General features: G+C 43.4%; 2 gene segments (V, D, J or C); both read left to right on the forward strand.

Annotated features, from left to right (window-relative positions):
* The first annotated feature begins 1268 nt into the window (after nt 1-1268).
* On the forward strand, nt 1269-1827 carry LOC120990460. The segment is given in 2 exon segments: nt 1269-1355; nt 1487-1827. Coding segments are annotated over 2 exon segments (375 nt in total).
* Nucleotides 1828-15549: 13722 nt separating this feature from the next.
* LOC120990461 lies at nt 15550-16112 on the forward strand. The segment is given in 2 exon segments: nt 15550-15633; nt 15774-16112. Coding segments are annotated over 2 exon segments (375 nt in total).
* The last annotated feature ends 345 nt before the right edge of the window (nt 16113-16457 follow it).

A 16457-nucleotide genomic window follows, 5' to 3' on the forward strand; every position in this document is an offset into this window, starting at 1 on the left:
TACAAGTCAGCCGTGTCCAGACCAGGAGCTGATTCCGTGCTAACGGCAAAGAGGAGTAGGTGAGAGCTGCCTTTTCCTTTCTATAATTTTTTTAAAAATATATATATATATATTTTTACACTTAAAGAAGTTCTCCAGTTCTTTTTTACTAATGATCTATCCTCTGGATGGATCATCAGAATGTGATCGGCAGGGGTCCGACAGCCGAGACCAATGCCGATCAGTTGTTTGAAAAGGCAGCAGCACTCTAGGAGTTTCCCTCAGGCCCAATGATGTCATGACTAGTATCACTGGCCTGGGCGTGGCTAAACCCCATTCTGAACGGAGCTTAGCCCCACCCAGGCCAGTGATGATAGTTGTGACGTCACTGGGCCTGAGGGAAACAGAGAGAAGGCTGTGGCACTCCTGGAGCACCGCTGCCTTGTCAAACAGCTGATCAGCGGGGGGCCCAGATGCTGATGATCTATCCAGAGGATAGATTATTAGTAAAAAAAGAACTGCAGAACACCTTTAAGTCCTCATAGGAGATTTTAACATGCTATTGTCTGATTGCTTTTCCCATAGACTGCAATGGTTTGCCATTTATGGGAGAATGAATATGTTCCTTTATATCACAGGCAGGGCTGGATAGGAACTTTGCTATTACAGGCCTTGGAGCCGTAAGAAGACCCTAGACAGCCTTAGCAAATGAATGGCTCCTGTGATTTCATAACAGGCGAGTTGCTCAGTCCTTGAGAGTGCAGCGCCCCTGGGCAAAGACAAATCAGATGCTGGGGTCACAACTGATCATGGCAGGAGCGTACATCAAAATCATTGGGTCCCACAGTAAGAATTTGAATTGAGCCCCCATGTCCTGCTTCTCGACCCTCCCACTACCCAGCCCCGTTCACTTCCTACCTGGCTCCTCCCTACCTGCCCCTTTTCTTGGTTCAGTTGAAGTGGTATTTTGTGCTGCACTATTGTATTGTAGGCCTGCCTACTTCTGTTGTACCTACCTATTTGTGTTGCCTCTGCCTTCTAGTTATTCTTTGGGACCGCTTTTAGGTTTTTCCAGGGCAACTTTGAGGTTCCCAATCCACCCCTGGGAAATAGCGTGGTCTGAAAGTGGTTTAACAAACAAAAAAATAAAAAACATTTTCTACATGGAGCTCCTGAAGGTTGAGCCCCAGTATATAGATCATTGTCTGCATAGATTTGCATATTCCTGTGTGACATCATGTCTCAGACTATTCCCTGGAAATTTTATGAGATATAAATAAGACATGAAGCCAATGATCGGTGTCTGTGAGCGTCCAGAACTGTGAAGATGGTTTCCCTGAGGTCTCTGCTCTGTGTGATGTATCTTTACATACAAGGTAATATCCAGTGAGGTTTATACTATGTGGGTAGAGGAGAAGACATGGGACATCACTGTATACATGTAGTAAGAGGAGAAGGAGCTCATGTCATTCCTGTCAATGATTGTCACCATTATCTCTTCTCCTAGTTTCCTGTGGAGAGATTGTGATGACTCAGACTCCAGATTATACCTCCGTGTCCCCAGGAGACACAGTCACCATGTTGTGTAAGGCCAGTGAAAGCGTCTATTCCAGTGGAAATTCCAAAGATTATTTACACTGGTACCAGCAGAAATCCGGGCAGCCTCCAAAGCTTCTCATGTATCTTGCCAGCACTCGAAAATCAGGAGTCCCAGACCGATTCCCTGGATCTGGATCTGGAACAGATTACACTCTGACAATCAGAGGAGTGACAGAAGACGATACAGGACATTATTACTGTCAGCAGGGTTTGAGCAATCCTCTCACACAGTGATACAGAGCCGTACAAAAACCTCCTTCCTCATCCCCCATTATATCTCTATAATAAAGCTTCATACACAGTAGAAGAAGAAGAAAACCATCAGAGCGATCAGTGGTTTATATAATTTCTCTTCTTATGTAAATTTCCTTTTCCTTTCGTTACCGGTTAAAGACTTGTCTCATGAAAGTCACATCTGGTGAGACATGTGGTATTACATGGGAGGCCATTGCAATGTCCCCCAGAGGAGCTGGCTAATAGTTGGGGAGCCTGAGTGGGGAAGGCTCTATCATTTCCATATGTCTAATAGGTTGCACACTCCACAAGGAGAGATAGTAACCCCCAAAACCCCTTAGCCCCTTCATGTTCCCTGACAAAACAGGGGGAGGAGAAAGAACAGCAACATAAAAAGCACAAGAGGTACGGCTCAGACCCTCAATTGTAAGATAATATCAAATCTGGCAGCACTCCAATATGTAAAATGTCTTCACCCAAATGTTCAGTGTAACATTTCTGCCGCCATCCTGGGCCTTTCTCACACAATTCGGAGTGAACACACACAGGTACAGTACAGACCAAAAGTTTGGACACACCTTCTCATTCAAATAGTTTTCTTTATTTTCATGACTATGAAGGCATCAAAACTATGAATTAACACATGTGGAATTATATACATAACAAACAAGTGTGAAACAACAGAAAATATGTCATATATTCTAGGTTCTTCAAAGTAGCCACCTTTTGCTTTGATTACTGCTTTTCACACTCTTGGCATTCTCTTGATGAGCTTCAAGAGGTAGTCCCCTGAAATGGTCTTCCAACAGTCTTGAAGGAGTTCCCAGAGATGTTTAGCATTTTTTGGCCCTTTTGCCTTCACTCTGCGGTCCAGCTCACCCCAAACCATCTTGATTGGGTTCAGGTCCGGTGACTGTGGAGGCCAGGTCACCTGGCGCAGCACCCCATCACTCTCCTTCATGGTCAAATAGGCCTTACTTTCAAAGTTTTCACAATTTTTTGGCCGACTGACTGACCTTCATTTCTTAAAGTAATGATAGCCACTCGTTTTTCTTTACTTAGCTGCTTTTTTCTTGCCATAATACAAATTCTAACAGTCTATTCAGTAGGACTATCAGCTGTGTATCCACCTGACTTCTCCTCAACGCCACTGATGGACCCAACCCCATTTATAAGGCAAGAAATCCCACTTATTAAACCTGACAGGGCACACCTGTGAAGTGAAAACCATTTCAGGGGACTACCTCTTGAAGCTCAGCAAGAGAATGCCAAGAGTGTGCAACGCAGTAATCAAAGCAAAAGGTGGCTACTTTGAAGAACCTAGAATATGACATATTTTCAGTTGTTTCACACTTGTTTGTTATGTATATAATTCCACATGTGTTAATTCATAGTTCTGATGCCTTCAGTGTGAATCTACAATTTTCATAGTCATGAAAATAAAGAAAACTCTTTGAATGAGAAGGTGTGTCCAAACTTTTGGTCTGTACTGTATATACAGGGCAGACATAGTAATTAGTGATCATCTCATTCCTCTGATTAATTATGTATAAAATATGATATGAAGACCACAGTAATATCTGTATCTGTAGCATATAAACCTACACCTCAAAGTGACCAGTCTCACTCTCTCACTCTCCCTGATTAAACCCATTAATATACCATAAATTCACAAACACATTGCCTATTCCCTTCCTATACGCCTTTTCATACTATCCCTTGCACAGTAAATAAGTGGCAAACAGTCAGGTCCATAAATATTGGGACACCGACACAATTCTAACATTTTTGGCTCTATACACCACCCCAATAGATTTGAAATGAAACGAACAAGATATGCTTTAACTGCAGACTGTAAGCTTTAAGTTGAGGGTATTTACATCCAAATCAGGTGAACGGTGTAGGAATTACAACAGTTTGCATATGTGCCTCCCACTTGTTAAGGGACCAAAAGCAATTGGACAATTGGTTTCTCAGCTGTTCCATGGCCAGGTGTGTGTTATTCCCTCATTATCCCAATTACAATGAGCAGATAAAAGGTCCAGAGTTCTTTTCAAGTGTGCTATTTGCATTTGGAATCTGTTGCTGTCTCTCAAGATGAGATCCAAAGAGCTGTCACTATCAGTGAAGCAAGCCATCATTAGGATGAAAAAAACAAAACAAACCCATCAGAGAGATAGCAAAAACATTAGGCCTGGCCAAAACAACTGTTTGGAACTTAAAAAGAAGAAATGCACCGGTGAGCTCAGCAACAACAAAAGACCCGGAAGACCACGGAAAACAACTGTGGTGGATGACCGAAGAATTATTCCCCTGGTGAAGAAAACACCCTTCACAACAGTTGGCCAGATCAAGAACACTCTCCAGGAGGTAGGTGTATGTGTGTCAAAGTCAACAATCAAGAGAAGACATCACCAGAATGAATACAGAGGGTTCACCACAAGATATAAACCATTGGTGAGCCTCAAATGAAGGAAGGCCAGATTAGAGTTTGCCAAACGACATCTAAAAAAGCCTTCACAGTTCTGGAACAACATCCTATGGACAGATGAGACCAAAATCAACTTGTACTAGAGTGATGGGAAGTGAAGAGTATGGAGAAGGAAAGGAACTGCTCATGATCCTAAGCATACCACCTCATCAGTGAAGCATGGTGGTGGTGGTGTCATGGCGTGGGCATGTATGGCTGCCAATGGAACTGGTTCTCTTGTATTTATTGATGATGTGACTGCTGACAAAAGCAGCAGGATGATTTCTGAAGTGTTTCGGGCAATATTATCTGCTCATATTCAGCCAAATGCTTCAGAACTCATTGGACGGAGCTTTACAGTGCAGATGGACAATGACCCAAAGCATACTGCAGTAGCAACCAAATAATTTTTTAAGGGAAAGATGTGGAATGTTATGCAATGGCCAAGTCAATCACCTGACCTGAATCCGATTGATCATGCATTTCACTTGCTGAAGACAAAACTGAAGGGAAAATGCCCCAAGAACAAGCAGGAACTGAAGACAGTTGCAGTAGAGGCCTGGCAGAGCATCACGAGGGATAAAACCCAGCATCTGGGGATGTCTATGCGTTCTAGACTCCAGGCTGTAATTGACTGCAAAGGATTTGCAATCAAGTATTAAAAATTTAAAGTTTGATTTATGATTATTATTATTAGGTCCCATTACTTTTGGTCCCTTAACAAGTGGGAGGCACATATGCAAACTGTTGTAATTCCTACACTGTTTACCTGATTTGGATGTAAATACCCTCAAATTAAATCTGACAGTCTGCAGTTAAAGCACATCTTGTTCGTTTCATTTCAAATCCATTGTGGTGGTGTATAGAGCCAAACATGTTAGAATTGTGTCGATGTCCCAATATTTATGGATCTGACTGTATGTCTGCAAACTTTTTTTTATCAGACAGAGCCACAGCACATCATCCTTCCAGATCTCAAGTACAATGGAGAATGGTGTTCTGCTGCATCCCTGATTGGCTGATACTGTCTGTCTGTCAGCCTCTGAGCCAATCAAGGCAAGCCCTTCCACTTCCTCCCAGTCAGGTGACCATCCTTCTTCTTACATGGACAGTAAAATGGTGCTGCGTGCCATATTACCTGATTCATCCTGAGCGAATCAGAAAAGCTTGGATTTGTTTGATAGGCATATTGTTGTGAAATTCATAACAAATCCAGTTGATTACAAATCAATTCACTCAACTTTAACCCTTTCACCGATTTTTGAAAATCTGACATGTGTCACTTTATGTGGTAATAACTTTGGAACGCTTTTACTTATGCAAACCATTCAGAGACTGTTTTCTTGTGACACATCGTACTTTATGACAGTGATAAATTTGAGTCAATATATTTCACCTTTATTTATAAAATAATAAAAAAAAATACAAAAATTTGGAAAAATTCTCAATTTTCTAAATTAGAATTTCTCTACTTTTAAGACAGACAGTAATGCCTCATAAAATAGTTATCAATCAACATTCCCCATATGTCTGCTTTATTTTGGCATCATTTTGTAAATGTCATTTTATTTTTTTAGGACTTAGATGGCTTAGAATTTTAGAAGTGATTTTTTCAATTTTCACCAAAATTTTCAGAACCATTTTTGTAAGCACCAATTCATTTATAAAGTGATTTTCAGGGGCATACATAATGGAAACCACCCATAAATAACCCCATTTTAGAAACTACACTCCTCAAATTATTCAAAACTAAAGTTACAAACTTTGTTAACCCTTGAGGTGTTCCACAAGAATTAAAGGAAAACGGAGGTGAAATTAAAAAATGTCACTTTTTTGGTATATTTATTATGTTAATAAATTTTTTCTTGCACACAGCAAGGGTTAACAGCAAAATAAACCTCAAAATACATTACTCTGATTCTGCAGTTTACAGAAATACCCTGTATGTGGCGGTAAACTGCTCTATGGGCATATGGCAGTGGTCAAAAGGAAAGCAGCGCCATATGGATTTTGGAGGCAGATTTTGCTAGAATTGTTTTTAGGCACCATTTTGTATTTAAAGAGAACCTGACGTATCCCTACAGTGAAAACCCTCAAAAAGTGACCCCATTTTGGAAACTGCACCCCTTAAAGAATATATTGGGGGCTACTGAGCACTTTGACCCCCTAAGCATTTTACAGAATTTGGAAACACTTGACTGTGAAAATGAAAGGTTTCATTTCTTCCAATAAAATGTTGCTTTAGCCCCAAATTTTTCTTTTTCACAAGGGGTAACAGGAGAAAAAGCACCCCATAATTTGTTACCCATTTTCTCCTGAATACGTCAATACTCCATATGGGGTGGAAAAACTGCTGTAGGGGCACATGGCGGGATTCAGAATAGAAGGAGCACCATAAAGCTTTTGCAGCGCAGATTTTGATGGATTGGTTTATGGGTGCCATTGGTGTTAATTTTTTGAGTGATTGTCTGATGTGGGGGCTTATTTTTTGCGGGATGAGGTGATGTTTACATTGGTACCATTTTGGGGTACATGAGACTTTTTGATCGCTTGGTATTACACTTTTTGTGAGGCAAGGTGACGAAAAATGGCTGTATTGGCATAGTTTTTTTTGTTTTATTTAATATTTTACAGCATTCACCTGAGGGGCCATCTCATGTGATATTTTTATAGTGCAGGTTGTTACGGATGCAGCGATACCCAATGTGTCTATTCTATATATTTTTTCAAGTTTTACACAGTGAAAGCCTTTTTAACCACCTCCGGACCGCCTAACGCAGGATCGCGTTCCGGAGGTGGCAGCCCTGCGCAGAGTCACGCATATATGCGTCATCTCGCGATGGCCGAGATTTCCTGTGAAAGCGCGCACACAGGCGCGCGCGCTCACAGGAACGGAAGGTAAGAGAGTTGATCTCCAGCCTGCCAGCGGCGATCGTTCGCTGGCAGGCTGGAGATGTGTTTTTTTTAACCCCTAACAGGTATATTAGATGCTGTTTTGATAACAGCGTCTAATATACCTGCTACCTGGTCCTCTGGTGGTCCCATTTGTTTGGATCGACCACCAGAGGACACAGGCAGCTCAGTAAAGTCCCACCAAGCACCACTACACTACACTACACCCCCCCCCCCCCGTCACTTATTAACCCCTTATTAGCCCCTGATCACCCCTGATCACCCCATATAGACTCCCTGATCACCCCCTTGTCATTGATCACCCCCCTGTCATTGATTACCCCCCTGTAAAGCTCCATTCAGATGTCCGCATGATTTTTACGGATCCACTGATAGATGGATCGGATCCGCAAAACGCATCCGGACGTCTGAATGAAGCCTTACAGGGGCGTGATCAATGACTGTGGTTATCACCCCATATAGACTCCCTGATCACCCCCCTGTCATTGATTACACCCCTGTCATTGATCACCCCCCTGTAAAGCTCCATTCAGACGTCCGCATGATTTTTACGGATCCACTGATAGATGGATCGGATCCGCAAAACGCATCCGGACGTCTGAATGAAGCCTTACAGGGGCATAATCAATGACTGTGGTTATCACCCCATATAGACTCCCTGATCACCCCCCTGTCATTGATTACCCCCCTGTAAAGCTCCATTCAGATGTCCGCATGATTTTTACGGATGCACTGATAGATGGATCCGATCCGCAAAACGCATCCGGACGTCTGAATGAAGCCTTACAGGGGCATGATCAATGACTGTGGTGATCACCCCATATAGACTCCCTGATCACCCCCCTGTAAAGCTCCATTCAGATGTCCGCATGATTTTTACGGATGCACTGATAGATGGATCCGATCCGCAAAACGCATCCGGACGTCTGAATGAAGCCTTACAGGGGCATGATCAATGACTGTGGTGATCACCCCATATAGACTCCCTGATCACCCCCCTGTAAAGCTCCATTCAGATGTCCGCATGATTTTTACGGATGCACTGATAGATGGATCGGATCCGCAAAACGCATCCGGACGTCTGAATGAAGCCTTACAGGGGCATGATCAATGACTGTGGTGATCACCCCATATAGACTCCCTGATCACCCCCCTGTAAAGCTCCATTCAGATGTCCGCATGATTTTTACGGATGCACTGATAGATGGATCCGATCCGCAAAACGCATCCGGACGTCTGAATGAAGCCTTACAGGGGCATGATCAATGACTGTGGTGATCACCCCATATAGACTCCCTGATCACCCCCCTGTAAAGCTCCATTCAGATGTCCGCATGATTTTTACGGATGCACTGATAGATGGATCCGATCCGCAAAACGCATCCGGACGTCTGAATGAAGCCTTACAGGGGCGTGATCAATGACTGTGGTTATCACCCCATATAGACTCCCTGATCACCCCCCTGTCATTGATTACCCCCCTGTAAAGCTCCATTCAGACGTCCGCATGATTTTTACGGATCCACTGATAGATGGATCGGATCCGCAAAACGCATCCGGACGTCTGAATGAAGCCTTACAGGGGCATGATCAATGACTGTGGTGATCACCCCATATAGACTCCCTGATCACCCCCCTGTCATTGATCAACCCCCCTGTCATTGATCAACCCCCCTGTCATTGATCAACCCCCCTGTCATTGATCAACCCCCCTGTCATTGATCAACCCCCCTGTCATTGATCACCCCTCTGTAAGGCTCCATTCAGATATTTTTTTGGCCCAAGTTAGCGGAATTTTTTTTTTTTTTCTTACAAAGTCTCATATTCCACTAACTTGTGTCAAAAAATAAAATCTCACATGAACTCACCATACCCCTCACGGAATCCAAATGCGTAAATTTTTTTAGACATTTATATTCCAGACTTCTTCTCACGCTTTAGGGCCCCTAGAATGCCAGGGCAGTATAAATACCCCACATGTGACCCCATTTCGGAAAGAAGACACCCCCAGGTATTCCGTGAGGGGCATATTGAGTCCATGAAAGATTGAAATTTTTGTCCCAAGTTAGCGGAACGGGAGACTTTGTGAGAAAAAAATTAAAAATATCAATTTCCGCTAACTTGTGCCAAAAAAAAAAATTTCTATGAACTCGCCATGCCCCTCATTGAATACCTTGGGGTGTCTTCTTTCCAAAATGGGGTAACATGTGGGGTATTTATACTGCCCTGGCATTCTAGGGGCCCCAAAGCGTGAGAAGAAGTCTGGTATCCAAATGTCTAAAAATGCCCTCCTAAAAGGAATTTGGGCACCTTTGCGCATCTAGGCTGCAAAAAAGTGTCACACATCTGGTATCGCCGTACTCAGGAGAAGTTGGGGAATGTGTTTTGGGGTGTCATTTTACATATACCCATGCTGGGTGAGAGAAATATCTTGGTCAAATGCCAACTTTGTATAAAAAAAATGGGAAAAGTTGTCTTTTGCCAAGATATTTCTCTCACCCAGCATGGGTATATGTAAAATGACACCCCAAAACACATTCCCCAACTTCTCCTGAATACGGCGATACCACATGTGTGACACTTTTTTGCAGCCTAGGTGGGCAAAGGGGCCCATATTCCAAAGAGCACCTTTAGGATTTCACAGGTCATTTACCTACTTACCACACATTAGGGCCCCTGGAAAATGCCAGGGCAGTATAACTACCCCACAAGTGACCCCATTTTGGAAAGAAGACACCCCAAGGTATTCCGTGAGGGGCATGGCGAGTTCCTAGAATTTTTTATTTTTTGTCACAAGTTAGTGGAAAATGCTTATTTTTTTTTATTTTATTTTTTTCATACAAAGTCTCATATTCCACTAACTTGTGACAAAAAATAAAAAGTTCCATGAGTACCTTGGGGTCTCTTCTTTCCAAAATTGGGTCACTTGTGGGGTAGTTATACTGCCCTGGCATTCTAGGGGCCCAAATGTGTGGTAAGGAGTTTGAAATCAAATTCTGTAAAAAATGACCTGTGAAATCCGAAAGGTGCTCTTTTGAATATGGGCCCCTTTGCCCACCTAGGCTGCAAAAAAGTGTCACACATCTGGTATCTCCGTAATCGGGAGAAGTTGGGGAATGTGTTTTGGGGTGTCATTTTACATATACCCATGCTGGGTGAGAGAAATATCTTGGCAAAAGACAACTTTTCCCATTTTTTTATACAAAGTTGGCATTTGACCAAGATATTTATCTCACCCAGCATGGGTATATGTAAAAAGACACCCCAAAACACATTCCTCAACTTCTCCTGAATACAGAGATACCAGATGTGTGACACTTTTTTGCAGCCTAGGTGGGCAAAGGGGCCCACATTCCAAAGAGCACCTTTCGGATTTCACAGGTCATTTACCTACTTACCACACATTTGGGCCCCTAGAATGCCAGGGCAGTATAACTACCCCACAAGTGACCCCATTTTGGAAAGAAGAGACCCCAAGGTATTCGCTGATGGGCATAGTGAGTTCATGGAAGTTTTTATTTTTTGTCACAAGTTTGTGGAATATGAGACTTTGTATGAAAAAAAAAAAAAAAAAAAATCATCATTTTCCACTAACTTGTGACAAAAAATAAAAAATTCTAGGAACTCGCCATGCCCCTCACGGAATACCTTGGGGTGTCTTCTTTCCAAAATGGGGTCACTTGTGGGGTAGTTATACTGCCCTGGTATTCTAGGGGCCCAAATGTGTGGTAAGGAGTTTGAAATCAAATTCAGGAAAAAATGAGGAGTGAAATCCGAAAGGTGCTCTTTGGAATGTGGGCCCCTTTGCCCACCTAGGCTGCAAAAAAGTGTCACACATCTGGTATCTCCGTACTCAGGAGAAGGTGGGGAATGTGTTTTGGGGTGTCTTTTTACATATACCCATGCTGGGTGAGAGAAATATCTTGGTCAAATGACAACTTTGTATAAAAAAATGGGAAAAGTTGTCTTTTGCCAAGATATTTCTCTCACCCAGCATGGTTATATATAAAATGACACCCCAAAACACATTCCCCACCTTCTCCTGAGTACGGAGATACCAGATGTGTGACACTTTTTTGCAGCCTAGGTGGGCAAAGGGGCCCATATTCCAAAGAGCACCTTTCGGATTTCACAGGTCATTTTTTACAGAATTTGATTTCAAACTCCTTACCACACATTTGGGCCCCTAGAATGCCAGGGCAGTATAACTACCCCACAAGTGACCCCATTTTGGAAAGAAGAGACCCCAAGGTATTCGCTGATGGGCATAGTGAGTTCATAGAACTTTTTATTTTTTGTCACAAGTTAGTGGAATATGAGACTTTGTAAGAAAAAAAAATAAAAATAAATAAATCATAATTTTCCGCTAACTTGTGACAAAAAATAAAAAGTTCTATGAACTCACTATGCCCATCAGCGAATACCTTAGGGTGTCTACTTTCAGAAATGGGGTCATTTGTGGGGTGTTTGTACTGTCTGGGCATTGTAGAACCTCAGGAAACATGACAGGTGCTCAGAAAGTCAGAGCTGCTTCAAAAAGCGGAAATTCACATTTTTGTACCATAGTTTGTAAACGCTATAACTTTTACCCAAACCATTTTTTTTTTACCCAAACATTTTTTTTTTATCAAAGACATGTAGAACTATAAATTTAGAGCAAAATTTCTATATGGATGTCGTTTTTTTTGCAAAATTTTACAACTGAAAGTGAAAAATGTCATTTTTTTGCAAAAAAATCGTTAAATTTCGATTAATAACAAAAAAAGTAAAAATGTCAGCAGCAATGAAATACCACCAAATGAAAGCTCTATTAGTGAGAAGAAAAGGAGGTAAAATTCATTTGGGTGGTAAGTTGCATGACCGAGCAATAAACGGTGAAAGTAGTGTAGGTCAGAAGTGTAAAAAGTGGCCTGGTCTTTCAGGGTGTTTAAGCACTGGGGGCTGAAGTGGTTAAACAGAATAAAATCTTGATTTTGTATTGCCATTTTCTGAGAGCAAATATTTAATTTTTTTGGCGATTGTCTTAGGCAGGGACTCTTTTTTTTGCAGAATGAGATGATGGTTTGATTGGTACCATTTTGGGGTACATAAGACTTTTTGATCGCTTGATATTACATTTTTTGTGAGGCAGGGTGTCCAGAAAATCGCTTTTTTGGCACTATTTTTACTTATTTTTTTACGGCGTTCACCTGAAGAGGTGGATCATGTGATATTTTTATATAGCCAGTCGATACGGACGTGGCGATACCTAATATGTCATTTATCTTTTTTGCTTAAAACTTTAATTTTTTTTGTAAAAAAAATTTTTTTTTTCTCTTTATTTTTTGTCCCACTTTGGGACTTAAACTTTTGGGGGTATGATCCCCTCTATTGTAATGCATTGGCTGTTAGTGTATTAACACTGTAATACACCTCAGCCTGCTCGCCTGTGAGATCCAGGGGACCTAGATCTCACAGGCTGACATGGAAGGCAGCCACGATGCCTGAAGAAGGCATCAGGCTGAAGTCCAAGCCATCGGGTCCCCGTCACAGCAGTGCGGGGACCCAATGGGTGCTCCCTACCTCTCCACACATTGCACGTGCTGTGGTCAGCGCTGACCGCAGCACATCTAGGGTTAATGTGCCGGCATTGGTGTTTTCACCCATGCGGCCGCATACAGCAGGGGTCCAGCAATCAGTCACTGCCGGTCCCCTGCAGCTGATCGGGCGGGCACAGGTATTTAAGCCACAGTAGCCAGAGCCATACATTTATGAATGGGTTAATCCCCAGCTTTCCTATTGACTAACCAGTACTCACCACCAGTGGCAGCATATTATATCTAGATTATTCACTCTTTATTTTTACTCACTTACAGTATATAGCGCTGACATATTACACAGCACTTTACAGACATCATCATCACTTTCTGTCCTTAGTGGGGCTCATAATCTACAAGATCCCTATTAGAATGGCTTCATAGTGTGGAAGAAAACTGGGGTTGGTACGTCCCGGGCGGGTTTGGCTAGCACCAGCCGCGGGTTTGGAGTGGACATTTCCAGGGTTTAGCTGGCCCCCTCCCAAAAGAACCCCCCCTGCAGGATTCTGGTGGCCTCACAGCGCTCCAACAGGTCGACCATCTCCAAGGCATTATTCAGAGACACCTGGCCGATCCAGTGCTGGAGAGGGTACGGCAAAGCCCTTCAAAACACATCCGCCAACAGCCGATCCAACATAGCAGTGGGAGTCAATATGTCAGGCTGCAGCCATTTTTGCAATCGGTGCAGCAGATCATAATATTGTGGTCTGGGGGGTTCAGCCGGGTTAAATTCCCACTGATGTACCCTCTGGGCCCGGACCAACACATTCACCCCGAGTCTCGCCAGGATTTCACCTTTTACTGTCAGGTAGTCGGCCGCTTGATCATCGGGGAGATCAAGCAATACTTGCTGGGGACCAGATGCCAGGAACGGAGCAACGACCTCACAGCCACTTTTTCGAAGACCGCCAGATAGGTCTCGACGTCATCCCAGGGGGTCATCATTCGAATCGCCGCTCGGACAGTTTTCTGGCATCGTGGACATTCTGGGACGCTCCTGCCGCCTGCAATGCCATTACATGTTGCAATAGCAGCTGGTTAGTTTCTTGTTGCGGCTTGTTAGCCTCCCGCTGCTGCAAGTTAGCCTCCAAGAGGGCCTTCACGACCGCCTCCATTTTCTCAGGGGACACGGGTCGTAACCTTGCCGGCCTAATGTAGGACATGCACTTGTGCCGGGGAACAACAAAAAGATTTCGGCCTTCAGGCCTGCCTCACTGCATTTACCCACATCCTCCACCAATTGTGGGGATTTGCTCTGGTAGACAGGCTTGCGGACGCAGTACAGAGTCAATGACAACATATTTAACTTAAACAGTGCAGTGTTTTATTCACACATAAGAAAAAGTGACAACAAAAAAGGCAGTTTTAAGGAAAAACAGTCACCTTGAGTCTGGTGTTTGTTCACACCAGGCTGCAGCACATAAATCCTTGGGTAAAGCAGAAGTCCACGTGCTTTTTCCCCAAACAATATAGCAGACCTTAGTCCCGGCCCAAACTCTCAGGCTCCAACACCCAGACTGACAAAGCTACAGTATCAGATGGAGGATAATCCGCCCAGCTGAGACTGCTGGCTGGGTTTTTATCACAAACCAAAACCCGGCCTGGAACGTGGGGAACAGCCACCCACCCTGTACTTTGGCTGCTCCCAGTAAGAGCCGGCCCGGATCGGCTTTACAGCCACACTAAATAATCAATAGTGTCAGTCAGCACTAGCTGCCGCTGACACTTAAAATTACCGGCTGTTACCTCACCGAGGCCAGGAACCTCGGTGACACATATCTTCCGTCAATGACGGCCCCTTGCGCTTTCCTAATACACTACATTATCAAACAATTGCAGATACCCCTTTCCACTGGAGTACTGCACTTTCTCTGTATCCCCATGTATTATGTCCCCTTATGTAATGATACATGTTCTGTGCCCCCTTATATAATAAAACATGCTCTGTGCCCCCTTATATAATAAAACATGCTCTGTGCCCCCTTATATAATAAAACATGCTCTGTGCCCCCATGGTCTGTACCCCCATGTTCTGTACCCCCATGCTCTATGTTCCCATATTTTATGCCCCTATGCTCTGTGCTCCCATGTTCTCTGATCTCATGTCCTGTGCCCACATGCTGTGTGCCCATATTCTTTCAGCCCCAATGCTGGTGCCCCCATGCTTTGAACCACACTGTTCTCTGCCTCCAGGCTATATAACCCCTTGTTCTGTGTCTCCATGCTCTGTGCCCCCATTCTCTTTGCTCCCAAACTTCAGGGTGTGCTCCCAGGAGAAAAAGGGTTGTGTCCCTCCATGCACTGCACAGCCTCAGAGAGCGCAAGAGTGAGGAATACCATCAAAATCCACTACTACACCTATCAGGGCCACAATTACCACCCATATCCTCCTCCCAGAACTCTTCCATCCAGGTTGCTGCTTATATTCAGAATGTTATCGTGTCTTTTATCCTGAATAATGCTGAGATTTTATTTTTATATTTTCTTCTGTCTAAACTGCAGTGTATTTTATAATTCCATTTAAGAGTAATAATAATAAGTAGTATCGGTGATGTCAGGGCTCGGCCTATACACAGCACCCCTCTGCTTATAAGGAGCAGTAGTCAGAGTCGACCAGGGAAAGGGTTAAAAACAAAAACATTTCTTTATGTGGATTTCCTCATTGTTGAGCCCCAGTATATAGATCATTGTCTGCATAGATTTGCATATTCCTGTGTGACATCATGTCTCAGACTATTCCCTGGAGATTTCATGAGATATAAATAAGACATGAAGCCAATGATCGGTGTCTGTGAGCGTCCAGAACTGTGAAGATGGTTTCCCTGAGGTCTCTGCTCTGTGTGATGTATCTTTACATACAAGGTAATGTCCAGTGAGGTTTATACTATGTGGATAGAGGAGAAGACATGGGACATCACTGTATACATGTAGTAAGAGGAGAAGGAGCTCATGTCATTCCTGTCAATGATTGTCACCATTATCTCTTCTCTTTCTTCTCCTAGTTTCCTGTGGAGAGATTGTGATGACCCAGACTCCAGATTATATGTCCGTGTCCCCAGGAGACACAGTCACCATGTCATGTAAAGCCAGTAAAAGCGTCTATTCCAGTTTAACTTCCAAAAATTATTTACACTGGTACCAGCAGAAATCCGGGCAGCCTCCAACGCTTCTCATGTATCTTGCCAGCACTCGACAATCAGGAGTCCCAAACCGGTTCACTGGATCTGGAAGAGGAACAGATTTCACTATGACAATCAGAGGAGTGACAGAAGACGATGCAGGACATTATTACTGTCAGCAGGGTTTGAGCACTCCTCTCACACAGTGATACAGAGCCGTACAAAAACCTCCTTCCTCATCCCCCATTATATCTCTAAAATAAAGCTTCATACACAGCAGAAGAAGAAGAAAACTATCAGAGTGATCAGTGGTTTATAATTTCTCTTCTTATGTAAATTTCCTTTTGTTACCGGTGAAAGACTTGTCTCATGAAAGTCACATCTGGTGAGACATTTCCACCTTCGTGTCCACAGCAGGAAATGTGGTATTACATGGGAGGCCATTGCAATGTCCCCCAGAGGAGCTGGCTAATAGTTGGGGAGCCTGAGTGGGGAAGGCTCTATCATTTCCATATGTCTAATAGGTTGCACACTCCACAAGGAGAGATAGTAACCCCAAAACCCCTT

This window comes from Bufo bufo, chromosome 2 (genome assembly GCF_905171765.1).
Source record: "Bufo bufo chromosome 2, aBufBuf1.1, whole genome shotgun sequence".
NCBI lineage: Eukaryota > Metazoa > Chordata > Amphibia > Anura > Bufonidae > Bufo > Bufo bufo.